The sequence below is a fragment of the Schistocerca cancellata genome, chromosome 2 (genome assembly GCF_023864275.1).
Source record: "Schistocerca cancellata isolate TAMUIC-IGC-003103 chromosome 2, iqSchCanc2.1, whole genome shotgun sequence".
In the NCBI taxonomy this organism is placed as follows: Eukaryota; Metazoa; Arthropoda; class Insecta; order Orthoptera; family Acrididae; genus Schistocerca; species Schistocerca cancellata.
Genome location: NC_064627.1, coordinates 672,049,545 through 672,067,648, shown reverse-complemented (window position 1 = coordinate 672,067,648; position 18,104 = coordinate 672,049,545). Strand labels below are relative to the sequence as shown.

Below are 18,104 nucleotides of genomic sequence, written 5' to 3'. Positions count from 1 at the left end.
GTGGGGGCGGGAGGGGTGAGGAGGAGGATGGTGGGAGGGGGGGTTACAAACAAATATGATTGTACTCAGGGGTAATGGCCTCCGAAAGGTAGGGAACCACTGTTTTGACAGCATTTGTCTCGACGACGACGCAACCTAAGCGTCAGATCTCAACTAATTTACATCGCATTACAGTCTGTCGGTAATAGTAGGTCTGACATTTTCTGGTGTGATGTTGCAGGAGGCATGCAGTAGCGACAACATCGTCGACATGAACACGACAGCCGCCGCCCCCGCACCTCCGCTCTTTCCTATGGCTGTGTCAAGTGCGGGACCCGCCTGGCATCTGCCGCACTTCTCTCCCAGCACCACCGCCCACGTCGTGAGTATCTCTCTCTCTCTCTCTCTCTCTCTCTCTCTCTCTCTTGTGTGTGTGTGTGGGGGGGGGGGGGGGGCGCGCGATCTTTTTTAGCTTCTCGCCTCGCCCTCTTTTCTCTTCTTTAGCTTCTCGCCTCGCCCTCTTTTCTCTTCTTTAGCTTCTCGCCTCGCCCTCTTTTCTCTTCTTTAGCTTCTCGCCTCGCCCTCTTTTCTCTTCTTTAGCTTCTCGCCTCGCCCTCTTTTCTCTTCTTTAGCTTCTCGCCTCGCCCTCTTTTCTCTTCTTTAGCTTCTCGCCTCGCCCTCTTTTCTCTTCTTTAGCTTCTCGCCTCGCCCTCTTTTCTCTTCTTTAGCTTCTCGCCTCGCCCTCTTTTCTCTTCTTTAGCTTCTCGCCTCGCCCTCTTTTCTCTTCTTTAGCTTCTCGCCTCGCCCTCTTTTCTCTTCTTTAGCTTCTCGCCTCGCCCTCTTTTCTCTTCTTTAGCTTCTCGCCTCGCCCTCTTTACCCTCTTCTCTTTAGCTCCTCGCCCTCTGTCTGTTGTGTGTGCGGTTAGCTTGACGCATTACTTTGTTTGCCAGAAGCAAGAGCCTTCTGATGGCGAGGCCGCGGATCGGCACGACGACTCCGGCATCTCGCCCGGGCGCAGCGCCAGTGCCAGTGGCAGCAGCGGCGGGCCTTCGCCAGAGCGCGAGGATCCCGGACCCTCGCAACATCACCACTACTTCCAGCACCAGCAACACCTGCTGTCGTCTCCGCCACCCAACCCGAACGGCCACTACTTGGAGCGGCTGGACAATACGCCGTCCCAGACACAGCACAACGCTTACTACTATAATCACCACCACCAGCAGCAGCAGAATGGCCGCGGACAGCCCCTGCCGCAGGAGCCATACTACCAGCAGCAGCAACAGCTGCTTCAGCAGCAACAACAGCAGCAACAACAGCAACAGCATGAGCAGCAGGAACAGCAGGAACAATCAGACAGTTCTGCACAATTCCAGCTTGGCAGGTAAACATTCAAACCAACAATAGATTTTTTCCTCTTTCGTCTACTTGGTTCAGCTGTTTTTCCGCTACAGATACGCTTCTTTTCCTCCGTTTGTTTTGTGTATCTCCACTGTTCATTAGCTGATCCTCCCCTACGCGTGTACAACGTGACTTTCGTGTGTTGCAGCCCCGCACGCGAGCCGCTGGTACAGGCCGTCCCGCAGTCTCCGCAACTGCGGACGCCGCCGCCAGCGGGCAGCGCGCAGACCAAGCAGGAGCCGGCCAGCCCGCTGGAAGGCAGTTCATCGCCTGGCCAGCCGCCGCAAGCGTCCTCCGCCGTCTCGCAGGCTGACGAGAACTCGTCTAGCTCGTCACACTACTCCACGGAAGGCGAGGGCGCCCTGCGGCGCCTGCAGGCGGCTGTCGAGACGATGGGAATGGTCAACGGCAGCGCAGACGGCGGCACCACCTACGAGTGTCCCGTCTGCACCGTGCGCACCCAAGACAAGTACGTATCAACCAATAAAACTGAGATATTCATTTTCTTCTACAATCTGCTTTGCGTTTGGCGTATAACTAATCACTTGAGATGCGAACCTTTGGTTTTTCTCGACCGAGTTGAGATATTGATTCCATATTTATGTACACTACTCCAACTGGCTAAGCCGCTCTCTTCAGGTGCTGCTAGCTGTGTACTTGGTCCGTAGCCTTCAACCAGATTCTGAAATATTGGTGCTGATCCGTCCTGCCCACCCCTGTTTACAACAGAATTAAATTCCCGGCGCTCTCTACGCTCTTTTGCCAGCCGGCGTGGCCGAGCTGTTCTAGGCGCTTCAGTCTGGAACCGCGCGACCGCAACGGTCGCAGGTTCGAATCCTGCCTCGGGCATGGATATGTGTGATGTCCTTAGGTTAGTTAGGTTTAATTAGTTCTAAGTTGTAGGGGACTGATGACCTCAGATGTTAAGTCCCATAGTGCTCAGAGCCATTCTACGCTCTTTTGCGCTCTTCTGAGCCCGCATTACTAATCTATGAAACGCACGCTGCATTCGCATTTTCCAGTTCTCGTGAATCAGGTTCTCGGCGATTTCTGAAAATTGAGTGGCGGACCCCAACATGAGACGACCAGTATCTTGTAGCATACACAAACTTTCTGGGACAATGTAGTTCAGGAGTCTGTCTACGTAATAGTCGGATAACCTAGTAAGCCGACAGGGAGGTTGCCGCTTATGCGAAACTTTCGGTCCGTCACTCTATTAGCGGTCAGCTCATTCACCAGAACTGGAAAATGCTGATAGTAGTGCGTGTCATGAAATAACAGTGCGGGATCTGAAAAACAAATAAGAATCAATGGTCGTAGCTGGTGCTGGAAGTGGAATTTGGCTACAAAAAGCAGTGCCACACCAACAATGCTTGTCTGTTTAGAGTTGAGGCAGCGAGTACGCACAACACAGCTCGCGCACCTGAGAACTGCGAGTTGGCCGGTAGGCAAAATTTGAACATAAAAATTCAATCAACAAGTAAACTGAACGCCCGAAGACACACTATTAATCACTCGAGAGTTTAAATCTGGAGAGTGTAATTCGTGAGAATTAGACGTAATTGTTAGATACTGTAGCAGCGTGGACAGAGCAATGTTTATCTGTGGCAGGGAGCAGTTCCAAGCTCACCTGGGAACGCACTACGAGCCGCGGTGTCCTTCCTGCGATCACGTGGCGTCCACTGTAGAGAATCTACGCGCACACATGCGTGAGGCGCACGCGCTGTCGCCGCCGCAAGATGACCCAGCTGAGACCAAAATAAATTCACAGGTAAGCCAATGCGACGGTCCTGACCATAGACATCGCAGGATGACACAAATTTCAGTCTTGATTGCTTTTATTTATTTGTACCATAAAACTTCACGCGTATCATCTTATCAACCACATTAAACAAGACATCGATACACCAAACCGACGCGCAGTCCTATACTACTGATCTTTTTCAATGTGAGTCTCTTGCTGATATAAAGCAAAATGCGTGAAGTTGTACGGAATATGTAAATAAAAGCTATAAAGATGAAAATGTGTACTAGCGTTATGATATGGATTCATATTGATGTATCTTTTTATGACACAATTGTTGCGTCAATCTGCTGGTAGTTTTTCAACTACCAACTCTTCGTGTGAATATCAAGACTAAAGAGGCTTTTCTTAAAGTAGACACCCATATGCAGGATGCCCCCCCCCCCCCCCCAAACAATCACGAACAAACTTCAGGGACAGGTTCCTCATACAGAAATAAGTAAAAAAAGTCTACAAAAAGAGCTCTAAAACGCATACATTACGAGGTACGAGCACTTTTTCATCTTCGTTAGTGCGAAACACCTTCCGCCGAACAAGTGCTCATAGCTCTTAAATTATGGATTTTAGAGAACACGCTTCCTTGCCTTTTTTCTTGTTTTGGTCAATACTTCTCTTCCTAAAATATGAAAAGCAAAGAGCTTGCAGTAGAAGAGATGTTTCATAGTATCTAAGATGAACCAGTGCTGATCTCTTCAGGTATGCGCTTAAGAGGCCTTGTTTGCTAGAGTTTTTTTTCTTGTTTTAGTATAAGGGAACTGTCCCTGAAGTTTAACACCCCGTACTGACTTCAAAAGAGATCACATTGTACATGCCGCAAAACTGCATGCAACATTAGAGGATTTCTTTTTTCAATGAATACAGATCAAAACTGCACAGCTCTTTAGATTTTCGCGGACACCCCCCCCCCCCCCCGAGAAAAGGTATGACTTTGACCAAAATGTGTGACGTGTGTAAGCAGTACTGCAAAACACTAGCATCACGGCTGTATCAGTCATATTCACTTCGATGCGGTAAGTTGCCGGTATTATCTACCACAAGGGTGAAAACAGGAATAAAGCAAGCAATAAATTTACCAATACATTTTTGTATATTTTAAAGTTATTTTAATGATTCTAATAGTGATATCTCAGATTTTATTGGCGTAACTGATTAATGGTGTTCTGTTGTGTTGTTCGCATTTTATGTATAGTATTACTACTGTCGACCCAGCCGTCTTCAGGTGCTGAGAGTTTTTCTGTTGTGTACTCACTACATAGACTCAAACAAGCCCGATAAGCAGCGAGTACGCATAACAGCAAAACTAGGCTGGGTCGGTAGTCGAAATATTTTACATAAAACGGTAACAACTTGGCAGAACACCAGGAAGCACACCTTATTGACTGCTCTATGGTTCCTGCAACCATCATCTATGAAAATGCAGCTCTTTCTACCCCACCCTGTTACTAATATCGCTTATTACCTTCTAAATTGTGATTATCCGTACTTACGCTGCATTCAACACTTCCTGATTAGAGGTTAAAAATTCTCGTATATTTTACACACACGCTGCGACATAATTTTAAAACTGGATGGCTCAGTACTAAACTTGCTACGACTGAAATGAGAAGTTGGCGAGTCTGAAAATAAACGATAAATTTGTACCTGCCGTTAAGCCAGTTGTAAAGAGGAGTAAAATTCGTATTTGCACAACAGAATTACAAATAAAGGATGGTGTGATATTGTTTACAGTGAGAAATACAGAGTTTCGATGCCAAACCTGCTGTCCACCATAGGCAGTTACGCACACTTCTCATATGCCTCGAATAAACGTGAATTTAAAACGTTTGCTTTCAAATTTGTTTCATGATAGCTGAGCAGAATACATAACATACTTTCCAATTCAGTCACCAGCAGCACATCATCATTGGACGATATACAAATATTATCACTTCCCCCGTTAGTTGTGTAAGTGTCGGGAAATGTTACGTCGGTCCACTGCACTTAATCAAACCCTTGAAGCAGGAATTTGCGTCCTTTCGCTGTACATCTCCGGAAATGACAAAGTAATTTCATATTATGAAGACGAACATATTATGCACATACTTACGAACTGTTTAAAGAGGAATACGGACGACACAGTCCTTTAGTACAGAATTGTCATTTTAAAGTATACATGGATTTCGTGTGCTACTTTATTCTTTTAAAGAGTAAAAATAACAGCTCCGAAGACAAAGCTTGTTGTAATTTCCTGAACGGTGGCGTTTTCGGCAATAAACGTTACCCTTTCTGCGGAAATTTTGCTACGTTTCGCATTCTTCATATGTACAGTCGACGATAAAACGCAGTGAATTAAGACTGGAATTTCAACGTGTACATAAACTTAAATTTTAAGGAATTTTTTGGGGGGTCTCAGTATTTAGTTTTTCGCGGAGAACTGAGCTTAAAAACTAATAAATTCTTTCCATAAAATCTTTAGAACGACACTAGTAGCCACAAGATAGAATAATCAACGAATCATTTAATATAACAATAATACCATAAAAAGTGAATGTTGATCATTTTATAATTACTATGAGAGAACTTTATGAAACGCAAACTGCAATGAATAAATGTCACATTTCCCGAAACTTTAGCACAACAAATTGTAGCCTATCAACAAAGATGATGCGGTTAAGAGTTTTGATAACAGGCTTCGATGAAGCAATATATTTTCGTATCAACGAAGGTTAAATATGAAAATCACTAATAACGGTAATTTGCCTTCGCAAACTTATAATCTAACATGCCACCTCTTACGATAGTTTCTTGCAGCCAATCACAGCACAGGAAACGTGCGCCATACAGACGAGTTTCTGGCGGTATAACAAACCAGCGAAAACATTTATTCAACATTACTATATTGTATTGCGAAATGAAATTTGTAGTGGCAGTCTGATCTGTAGCGTAGGCCGATGATAGGTTGAAAGGCAAAATTTAGTTTGAAACAAGGACGTAAGATCAACGATAAATGTACCATCGATGCCATCATTAGACACGAAGCTAAATCTCGAATTGGGAAAGGAACTCGTTAATGTTCTTTCGAAGGAACCACCCATCATAGGCCTTCATCGATATAGGGAAATAGCAAAAAACTTAATCCTGGAGCACCGGACGGGGATTGGAACCACCGTCCACGGGAATAAGTCCAACGTATTAACTAACAGCTGCAGAAGCAGAATATTAGACAGGAGCCCTTTGAAGATAGCAAAGGGTGTTGAATAGGATTCGGGTAAAGCAAAAAGTGTTGTAGAAGGAGTCGTCACTATCCAGTTCATCCAGGTGTCTCGAAGATAATGATTGAGTGACGTCGCGTACGCTGCGCTGGAATTGGCAGATAGAAGCAACCGAGCAGGTGCCTTTTTGGATTACGTTTCGTGTGAATCTAAAGTGCCATATTTGATCGTTTCATTGTTTAAAATTGTATATAACGAAAACCTAATATTTCATTGTTTTACTGTCATTTATCACTTCTTTCACCAATGGCATTGTCGAACTGCAGAGCGGTTCGGATTCAAAGTTAAACTGTGTCAAAACTGCAATTAGCTAGGTAAGTCAGTTGAGGCTGGAGGAAAGTACTGAATATTTTCTCCAGTAGAATCATGCCTAGTACTAGGTGTACGAACCGTCATACGTGTTGACAGCTTTACGGTTTTACTCACTGAAAATCTCTCATTAATGCATCGCTTTTGGGAAGATTTTGCCGGCCTGGGTGGCCGAGCGGTTCTAGGCGCTACAGTCTGGAACCGCGCGACCGATACGGTCACAGGTTCGAATCCTGCCTCTGGCATGGATGTGTGTGATGTCCTTAGGTTAGTTAGGTTTAAGTAGTTCTAAGTTCTAGGGGACTGATGACCTGAGAAGTTAAGTCCCATAGTGCTCAGAGCCGTTTGAACTATTTTTTTGGAAGATTTATGCCAAATAATCGAGAAATATAACGTCAATCCATCGTAAGGTTACCCTTAAAGTTCTTCGTTTGGCGGTCCCGTCTTCCTACTAGTGTACTAGATAGCGTCACTGGATTGGTCAGTTTTCAGGGTTATGACAGGAACGATCATTCGAAGAAAAAGGTCTAGTAAACACGCGCTCTGAAATGCATACCTTTAGAAGTATGAGTAGTTCTCCAGTAGATGACGTTCCACAATAACGAAGATGTCGTGCTCGTAGCTCTCATGGTATGCATTACAGAGCTTGCGCCGCGTGGGATTAGCCGAGCAGCTAAGGCGCTGCAGTCATGGACTGTGCGGCTGTCCCGGCGGAGGTTGGAGTTCTCCCTAGGGCATAGGTGTGTGTGTGTGTGTGTGTGTGTGTGTGTGTGTGTGTGTGTGTGTGTGTTCTTAGGATAAATTGCTCTGAGCACTGGGACTAACTGCTGAGGTCATCAGTCCCCTAGAACTTAGAACTACTTAAACCTAACTAACCTAAGGACATCACACACATCCATGCCCGAGGCAGGATTCGAACCTGCGACCGTAGCGGTCGCGCGGTTCCAGACTGTAGCGCCTAGAACCGCTCGGCCACTCCGGCCGGCTCTTAGGATAATTTAGGTTAAGTAGTGTGTAAGCTTAGGGACTGATGACCTTAGCAGTTAAGTCCCATAAGATTTCACACACATTTGAACATTTTTGAACAGACCTTGCAATAGAAGAGATTTGTTTTACGGTATTGAATTAGCAGTGCTCACAGCTCTTGAGGAACGCATTTAGCAGCCAATGCTTATTGAACACTTTTGCTTAGAATGATCGTTCCAGTCATATTCTTGAATAATAATTACTCCTCGCAGAACACCCTGTATTTTTAGTACTGTCGACTTTTTTGCATCCTGCTAAAAGTGTGGGTCTACACTGTTGCAGGGCCGCGTGAAGACTTTCCGGTGCAAGCAGTGTGGCTTCGTGGCTGTGACGAAACTGGAGTTCTGGAAGCACTCTCGCTTGCACATCAAAGCGGAGAAACTGCTGACGTGCAACCGGTGCCCCTTCGTGACTGAGTACAAGCACCACCTCGAGTACCACCTGCGCAACCACTCGGGCTGGAAGCCTTTCCACTGCGACAAGTGTGACTACCAGTGCGTCAACAAGTCGATGCTCAACTCGCATCTCAAGTCGCACTCCAACATATACCAGTACCGGTGCGCCGACTGCACCTACGCCACCAAGTACTGCCACTCTCTGAAGCTGCACCTGCGCAAGTACCACCACACGCCGGACGTGGTGCTCAACCCGGACGGCTCGCCCAACCCGCTGCCCATCATAGACGTGTACGGGACGCGGCGCGGACCCAAACAGCGGCCTCGCACCACCACGCCGAAAAAGACGTCTGCGGCCGCGGCCGCACCGCCGTCGGCATCTGCGCCCTCTCCGGCGCCTCCGCAGCCGCAAGCAGCCGTCCAACCGCGACAGCCGCTGCCGCCGCCTCCAGCTCCTCGGGCTGCCGCGCCGCCCCAGGGTGCGGCTGCACTGCCGCCGTTCGCGCCCGCAGCCTTCGCGCCGTTGGTGCGGCCCGGAGGAGCCGTCTTCTCGTTCGGCAACGTGGGTCTCGTGCCGTCTATGCCGGCCTTCCCGTACAACCCGGTGCCGCACAACGCGTCCGACGCCGCCGGCTACGACGCCTACTACGCCGCGGCGCACAGCAGCGGCTTCCCGTTCTTCGTCAACAATAACAACGATAACGAGAGCCCTCAGGACGCAGAGGCCAAGATGCAGGACTACATGGCGCGCATTCTCGTGGCTACGCAGCTGCAGGTTCCCAACGTGCCGCTGCCGCAGGCCAGTACTCCGCTGCCGGACCCGCTGGATCTGACGAAGCCTGAGTCTCCCTCGCCGGCAGCTGTCAGATCGCCGACACCGACGCCGTCCACGTCGACGGCTGCGTCTGCCCTGCCACTGGAGGATGAGCCGACGCCGGTGCCCGTCCCGGCGGCTCCTTCCGCGACCAAGCACCGCCGGAAGGGCAAGGCTTACAAGCTGGAGCGCATTGCCATGAAGCTGCAGTACCACGCGGATGACGACAGCGCAGAGGACGAGCCAGAACGGAAGCTCTTAAAGGCGGAACTCCCACTCGATCCCGAGCCAGAGAAGGAACCGCAGCCCTCGAGCGACCGTCCAGATTCTTCGGAGGCAGAGGCGGACGACGGAGAAGACAGTTCGGAAGCTCAGCGCGACTTCTTCTGCGAGCACTGCGAAATCACTTTCCGCGACGTCATCATGTACTCTTTGCACAAGGGCTACCACGGCCTCAAAAACCCTTTCACCTGCAACGCCTGCGGTAAGGAGACTGCAGACCGTGTCGAGTTCTTCGTTCACATTGCTCGCTCGCCCCATTCCTAAACGCTAGTGTCCAGCAAAACAGCACCGTGAAATCATCAAGTGCTGTACACCTTCTAATACAGACACCTCCATCGCGGCATAATCGGACCAATTAGCTTAGCTATAAACAGTGCAAGCAGTTACAGTGCTCGTATTTACAGCACTCGGAGGATATACTTAAATATGTGCGCCATGCTGCGGGCACTCCCTAATGTAAGGTACCTACGCTAAGACTGAATGGACAATGGACAAGAACAGTGCCTTTATGTCTTTAATGAACATTGCTCAATTATTTTGAAATACGTCTAGTCATTCCATTTTTGAGTTACCAACCAGATATAGCTTCGAATGCATCTGACGCTGATCGACTGTCGATTGGCTCTTTAGTCAGCATGGAAAGCAATTTAAATGAGTGCAATTTATTATATTTTTTATTATTTTAGATAGTTTTTTGATGGTCAGATATAATTTTGTTATAGTATAATAGACGTATTTTCAGCAGCTGCAACAGTTTGTCAGGTCACTGACCTTAGAATTTGTCTCCCTCCTTGAACGATATTGACACTAAATGCACCAAAGAGAGAACTTTCACTATGTAATAAGAGTGCTGCAGACGATGAAGTGGTCTAGATTTAAGATTAATCAGCTGAAAGACGACGAATATTATCAGTTTCTCAGTGTTCCAAAACTGTAAAATGCATATCACTTGCTCTGATTGTTAATGGGGAACAAAGTCACTTTGTAGTTGACAGAATTTTTTTTTTTTTTTCGAAGTTGTATTTCATTTGGAGAAACCAGACTTAAAATGTATAAGAATGAGAAGTCGAAGCAATAACTAGATAAATGAGCACGTAGTTTTTGAATACGTGCAAATGTATTTTTAATATTGGAGTCAAGAGAATTTTCTGTGTTTTCATACAATAAGACACGCCAACTTAAGAACAGCATGAGGGGCGGACACTGAATATTTTTATATGGCAATGGAAAAAATTTGAGATGGAAAAGTCACTTCTTTGAAAGATATTAGTTGTGCTAGAGGAAAGTTCAATTTGGAATGCTGGTTCCACTGAGATGTTGATAAAGGACTGACTGAACCAAGAGGTGTACGTACATGTAAAACCCTATTTTGATATCAAACTAGCAATAAGCCATATTTTTATATTAAATGTGATATTTATGTTCTGTTGTATCTCATAAAGATAAGATATTATAAATGTTGGTGTGTCTCTTCTAGAATGTATTGTCATCTGTGTAACAATAAAGTACATGACAAATGACATCTGAAATTTATATTGCTTCCTCTCCATTCCATTCAAAGTTATCTTCATGTAACTTGGCACTTCGAGTGAGAAATGTGTGCAGATCCTGAGAATGGTTGCCAGTAGGATCTAGTATGATGTACTGTTTAACCCCTTTACCTTTGCTTATATTGCCAGCGAGTGAAAATGCACTGTTCATCCTGTTCAATGCTAGTTGTGAATACATTTTACAGCAACATTCACGTTGGCTCACTGCTTTTCAACGTGGACACGTTTTAAGATTGGCTTTCAAGTAGTCAGTGAGGTAAGCAATTGTCTCCTCCAGTTGATTTGCTACTTTCTAGACAGTTTGCAGTATTGCAAATTTTTAAGAAGTACTATCATTAAATAAATACATCTCCATAGTGAATTTACATTTTTCCTGTGACTGTGGTTAATGTTGATCTACATTATTCAGTAACTTAGCATCTATTTAAAATTTTATGATGTTGCTCATCAAACTGTCACTTGCAACTGCTGTTTTTTAACTATTGCAATCGGCTTCGGATCTGTTACAAGGAGTGTACCCAGGATCTGAGCAGGAGAGGGAGCAGTCGCCGCCCCCCACCCCCAACCCCCTGGTAGTGAGCATGCCTGTTGCCCTGCAACATAGCAGTCTGTTTCCCTTCATACTACATACAAGAAACAACTTAACTGCAACAACACTCACTAATCCTCACAATATCAAGGTGGGGAGGAGAGATTTTTATGCCCACTTTTTAAAAATACTGTAATCAGCGTAAGTTACATTTAAAAATTTTGAAGAAAATATTTGTTTTTATGATTTCTTCCAGCAAATTCTGTAATTGTTTCAAATTTTCCATTAAAACGTAACCCAACAATTTGTCTTGATAGTGGATGTGACTTCTCACAACAAATGCCATACAGACATTTTCAGGATCCTTCCTACACATCAAGAGATTTCAAAATTACGCTGTTAATTAAAAAAATTAATATTTTTGTGGTGCTCATAAACTTCTACTACTTGAAAGTAGATGTTATGGAAAATGTGTTGATATTGCTAGGGTTAATATCTGACAACGATAAACAGTCTGAATGAACACAACACACTGTAAGAAAAATGCAAACTGACCACTACACATGTCTTCTAAAATTCAAACAAGTTCACTGTTTCTAGCAACCTCTAAAGCCTGTACCATCTGGGAACGCTCCAAAAGTGTCAAAGGCTCTCGTCATCCGTATTTAACTTCTTTTTCTAGATTGTTGATGGTAAATTAAAATTAGCTACAATAGATCGCACAATAGCGTAATTACACACACAAAACAAAACTGAATACTTACCAATAACAACCCCGCAAGAAATTACGCAGTCATCCAACACAATACGAAAACGATGTTCAGCGTAGCTATATGTTCCTTTTCAGAACGGAGATGTAGTAAATTGTACTGGCCATTTTAATATAAAATTGTATATTTCATGTGAAAAGTAATAAATTTATAACACTCAGCGCAATACGTACTTCTAACTTGGTTAGTACCTATCCCGATCTAAAAGAATGGGAAGTATGTACTTTATTTCATCACATTCACTGGGGAAACATTCATGATGGAAGTAAATATTCTCTTGAAGTATGTAAGTGACGTGGACTGTTTATTATCCGTACAGCTACCTGAGGACGTGATTCATCTTTACCAGAAGGCTTGCTTTCAAGTCTACCATGGTAATTTCAACAGATCGTATAGCATCGTTGACATTTCTGGTGCTAAGGCCACTTAAGCGCTGTCTACTTCGCGGTTATGACAAGTGGATGGTAAGCTAGATGTTTATCTGTATTACATCAATGAATCGTGCTTTGCTTGTAATGCCTTGTATTGGAGATGAAAGCACATGAATCACGTCATTTTTCCCTCGAAAAAAAAAATCCCTGATAGCTCCACACCCCATCCAACAGACGGATTACCATAAAGTGACGCATTCCCTCAATTTACGAGACATGAGTCCGATTAGTATCCAAACAAATACATACGATGTGATAAGCAGGAAATTCACGCAACAACTTTTCTCACAGGCGCCCAGATACTGATAATGTAAATACTTTCTGCTACTCAAATTCTAACTGGTTATCTGTATCAAGTTGGTCCATACCGGGGCACTTTCACCACCTCATCCACGTAGGGTTTTTAAGCAAAATATTATTTATTCTTGGTACTGAATTCCATAATTTCGACAGACCGCATTTTTTGGGTTTTCTCGTTCAAAATTATCAAATCTGTAACTTTTCAAACATTTTAAGTGATATAACTGAATTAAACAAGCGACAACAATGTATTTCACATTCATCTACCAAATTAACTAATTTAATCAGTCTGACTTAACATCCGAAAACGTATCAGGAGTAGTCCTCTTTGGATAGGAATTCCACAAACCAGTACCAGAGCATGAAAAAATACCTGTGCTATTATTTCACACCTAAATAAATAGAAGCGATGGTGCGGTGCAGAAATAGGAAAAAATGAACTGAAATTTCTCTTATGATTTAAGACACAATTTTCAAAATTTATAACACATCTGAAAATTTTGCCAATTCTAAGGGAAGATGAAACGTGCATTACTGTTTGTCTTGTCGAAACCGAAGTCATTGTAGCTGAAGCATGAATTCTGACAAAACTAAGGTGGTAGAGAAATTTTAGACAGATAAGCCAAAACATTATTACCACCGCCTAATAGCTTGTTTGAATGTGGTATTAGATGTCGCCACACAGATCATGTAATTCGCGTAACGGGCTGCTGGACTGCGTACGCAGTGATTGCGCCGAGCCAAGTAGGTTCCATAGGCTTTGCATCAGGTGAATTTGGTCGTCGAGACATCAACGTGAGTTCACTGTAATGCTCCTCCAATCTGTGTCCATGAAGGGATGAAGGTGATTCGCAACTGTCAGCGTGTCTTAGAGTACTACCACAGGTCCCACGCAAGTGCTGGAGCATGTCACCCATACCATAATACTCTCCCTCCAGCCTGCCTCCGTGGCGCGCTGTAGGTTTCGAGCCACCGCTCACCTCGACGACGGCATTTGTGGAGACGACTATCGATCTAGTGCAGCAAAATTGTGATTCAACCGCAGAGACAGGTTTCCAATGATCGACGGTCGAATCTCTATGGTCCCGTGCCCAATGCAATCGTAATAGACAATGTTGGGTCAACATGTGAAAACGTAAGGCAGTCTGATGGGGAGCACCATGTTCAAACAATGTACGACGAAGGGTGTGCTCCGAAACACTTGTGTGTGCACCAGCATTGTTCTGTTTCGGCACAGCCTCCACATATCACCATCTATCCTACTTTACAGGGTAGACCAGCCCACGTTCTGTGAAGAATCCTGGACGTCCAACCATTTAGCGCCTAGGTGCAGTTTCACTATCCTCTTGCCCCTTTCCGTAAATACCCTCGACAGCAGCATGTGAACATTCGACGAGCTCCGTTATCGAGATACTCGTTCATAGGCTCTGCGTAATAATAATCTGCCCTTTGTCAAATTCGCTTACCTCAATGGATTTCCCCATCTGCAGACCCTTATCTTTGCTTGGGTTGCTCCCCCGTCCGTGTCTGCTCCCCTTACACAGAGGGTGACAATTACTGAACTACACTATGTGATCAAAAGTATCCCGACACAGGCTGAAAATGACTTACAAGTTCGTGGCGCCCTCCATCGGTAATGCTGCAATTCAGTATGGTGTTGGCCCGCCTTTAGCCTTGATGACAGCTTCCACTCTCGCGGGCATACGTTCAATCAGGTGCTGGAAGGTTTCTTGGGGAATGGCAGCCCATTCTTCACGGAGTGCTGCACTAAGGTGAGGTATCGATGTCGGTCGGTGAGGCCTGGCACGAAGTCGGGAGTTGCAAAACAGCCCAAAGGTGGTCTGTAGGATTCAGGTCAGGACTCTGGGCAGGTCAGTCCATTACAGGGATGTTATTGACGTGTAACCACTCCGCCACAGGCCGTGCATTATGAACAGGTGCTCGATTGTGTTGAAAGATACAATCGCCAGTCCCGAATTTCTCTTCAACAGTGGGAAGCAAGAAGGTGCTTAAAACATCGATATACGCCTGTGCTGCAACATGCCACGCAAAACAAGGGGTGCAAGCCCCCTTCATGAAATACGGGACCACGCCGTAACATCACCGCCTCCGAATTTTACTGTTGGCACTACACACGCTGGCAGATGACGTTCAACGCGCATTCGCCATACCCACACCTTGCCATCGAATCGCCACATTGTGTACCGTGACTCATCACTCCACATAACGTTTTTCCACTGTGCAGTCGTCCAATGTTTACGCTCCTAACACCAAGCGAGGCGGTAGCGTTCTCGCTTCCCGAGCACGGGGTCCCGGGTTCGATTCCCGGCGGGGTCAGGGATTTTCTCCTGCCTCGAGATGACTGGGTGTTTGTGTTGTCCTCATCATTTCATCATCATCCAGGAAAGTGGCGAAATTGGACTGAGCAAAGGTTGGGAAATTGTACGGGCGCTGATAACCACGCAGTTGAGCGCCCCACAAACCAAACATCATCATCACACCAAGCGAGGCGTCGTTTGGCATTTACTGGCCTGATGTGTGGCTTATGATCAGCCGCTCGACCATGAAATCCAAGTTTTCTCATTTCCCGCCTAACTGTCATAGTACTTGCAGTGGATCCTGATGCAGTTTGGAATTCATGTGTGATGGTCTGGATAGATGTCTGCCTATTACACATTACGACCCTCTTCAACTGTTGGCGGTCTCTGTCAGTCAACAGACGAAGTCATCCTGTAAGTTTTTGTGCTGAACGTTTCCCTTCACGTTTCCACTTCAGTATCACATTAGAAGCAGTGGATCTAGGTATGTTTAGGAGTGCGGAAATGCCTCGTACATACGTATGACACAAGCGACACCCAACCACCTGACCAGGTTCGAAGTCCGTGAGTTCCGCGGAGCGGCCCATTCTGCCCTCTCACAATGCACCTAATATGAAAAATGTATGTTTTGGGGGGTGTCCGGATGCTTTTGATCACACAGTGTATATGAAAAACATTTAAATTAGTTACAAACTATGACGTACACACAATTAATTCAACATGTAAACGTCACTACAGATATTCGGATTTATTTTTTTTTATTTTTTTTTATTTGAGTGTGTACTCAATTCAGCCATCGGCAACACATAGCAACAATGTACACATAATTGAATAAACAAATACAGAAATGCATATTTACAAGAATAAAAAGCTTAACTGTTACAGTTTTGTACATGCTATTTTAAAAATTGAATTGCATTGAATTGGAAAATAATTAAAAGTGTCTTGGCTTACAATTCACACCAATTCTGAAATATCATTATCAGTAAGACATATTTATAATTTACGTACACCATTAAAACCTACAGATTGTAACCAGTGCTCTTGATGAAGTTAACTATCACTTTATATAGACGAACGTCTTTAGTACACAAAAGAGAAGAAGCTGATTGAGGAAGATGGTAGCCCATACTCAGCAATGTCTTCAGAAAGACCAACCGTTCACGGTCAAATTTGGGGCACATAAATAAGATGTGGTTGACATCAGCTTCCGACTCACAATCACACTCACATGCTGGTGAACTGTAAACGTTGCGTCCGCAGCTCGTGGTCGTGCGGTAGCGTCCTCGCTTTCCGCGCCCGGGTTCGATTCCCGGCGGGGTCAGAGATTTTCTCTGCCTCGTGATGACTGGGTGTTGTGTGATGTCCTTAGGTTAGTTCGGTTTAAGTAGTTCTAAGTTCTAGGGGACTGATGACCACAGATGTTAAGTCCCATAGTGCTCAGAGCCATTTGAACCATTTTTTTGTAAACGTTGATCCGATGTAGATGTTGTGGGAAAGAGGCATGATTGAAGCGGAGTCTTATGATGATAAAAATGGTGGATCGGTCCAGATGTGTCCTCATGAACCACGGCTGTGAAGGAATCCGAGGTTGTAGCACTGCGTAATAACCGCCTTTTGTCTGTTGAGAAACGTTCCACATTTCCTGCCATTGTTGTCTTGCGTGATCCTTGACTTCACGTAAGTAGTCCGTATAAGGAAGGTGCAGATCCAGGACGGTGCCTAAGGTTGCCGCTTGTTTGGCTAATGCATCAACTTCATCATATAGAGGATAACAGAGTGGGAAGGTACCCACAACAAATGGATGGTCCGGCCCGTGCGTGTGCTGCGAATATATTCAGATATCACATCCAAGATATAACTGTTGGTTGTTTTGTTCCATCGACTGTACTGAATGTTTTTAAGAACGCTTTGCGAGTCAGATACTATCAATATCTTGGGGAAGGAAGTGCTAGAGACAAACTTAAGTGCCTCCAAAACTGCCACTGTCTCCGCCGTAAGTGCTCGTTGGCGGTTTGAAGGTTTTGCGGATCTGGATCTGAGGACAGAAAAAAGCGCATCCTGTACACTCTTCTTGCGGTATTTTGGAGCCATCGGTATATACACAGAGAAAACCCGGCCATTGTGCTTCATTCAGACTGACATGTTCGATGTGTCTGCCATTGTTGGCAATGATATGGTGCAGACGAATAGCGAAATTCTGCATCACCCGAAGTGTCGGAACATCGATGCTGTCGACGACCTGAATGGCTGCTTTTAGCTTAGCAATGGTTTTGGGGTTATTGCTGTACACACTGCCTTTAATATAGCTCCACAAAAAGGAGTCTCATATGTCCGGAGAATATGACGGCCACACGAGGCTCATGCCAGTGGCCTCTTAGTACCCCAAAGTGCTCCTCCAGGACATCAAACACTCTCCTGCTTCGATGGGATCGAGCTCCGTATTGCACGAACGTCATCTGTCAAAATCAGGGTCACTTTGGATAATGGGATGAATTCATCTTCCAAAATATTCACGTACCGTTCGGTAGTCACCGTGCCATTAAAAAATATTGCACAGATTATTTCGTGATTGGAAGTTGCACACCACACAGTCACCCGTTGAGCGTGAAGAGATTTCTCGATCGCGAAATACGGATTCTCGGTCCCCCAAATGCGCCAATTTTGCTTATTGACGAACCCATCCAAATGAAAGCGGGCTTCGTCGCAAAACCGTACTATGCATGCGCATACTAATTCCCATCATACCCCGCGGCCAATCGTGCAGTTTGAACGTCCTAACACAAACCGTTCAGAAGTTATGATAATTTTATATAGTTCAATAATTGTCACCCTGCACTTAATGTTACCGCGTCACCAGGCTCAATCCACATTGTTTTGGCTTATCATTGTACTGTGACCGTTCAATAGGACCCATGCCGACATTCGTCTTAACGCTTTACTGATC

The 18,104-nt window shown here is 45.2% G+C and overlaps 1 protein-coding gene across 1 annotated transcript in view; it reads left to right on the top strand.

Moving 5' to 3' along the window:
- Window positions 1-9,579, top strand: part of LOC126147730 (protein hunchback) — a 41,736-nt gene extending 32,157 nt beyond the window's left edge. Inside the window, exons 2-6 of the mRNA XM_049915713.1 lie at window positions 221-361; window positions 931-1,361; window positions 1,527-1,847; window positions 2,990-3,149; window positions 8,051-9,579. Of these exons, the coding sequence (XP_049771670.1) occupies window positions 251-361; window positions 931-1,361; window positions 1,527-1,847; window positions 2,990-3,149; window positions 8,051-9,523 (2,496 nt within the window). The 5' untranslated portion in view covers window positions 221-250 and the 3' untranslated portion in view covers window positions 9,524-9,579. The remainder of the gene's footprint in view (window positions 1-220; window positions 362-930; window positions 1,362-1,526; window positions 1,848-2,989; window positions 3,150-8,050) is intronic.
- Window positions 9,580-18,104: the final 8,525 nt, after the last annotated feature.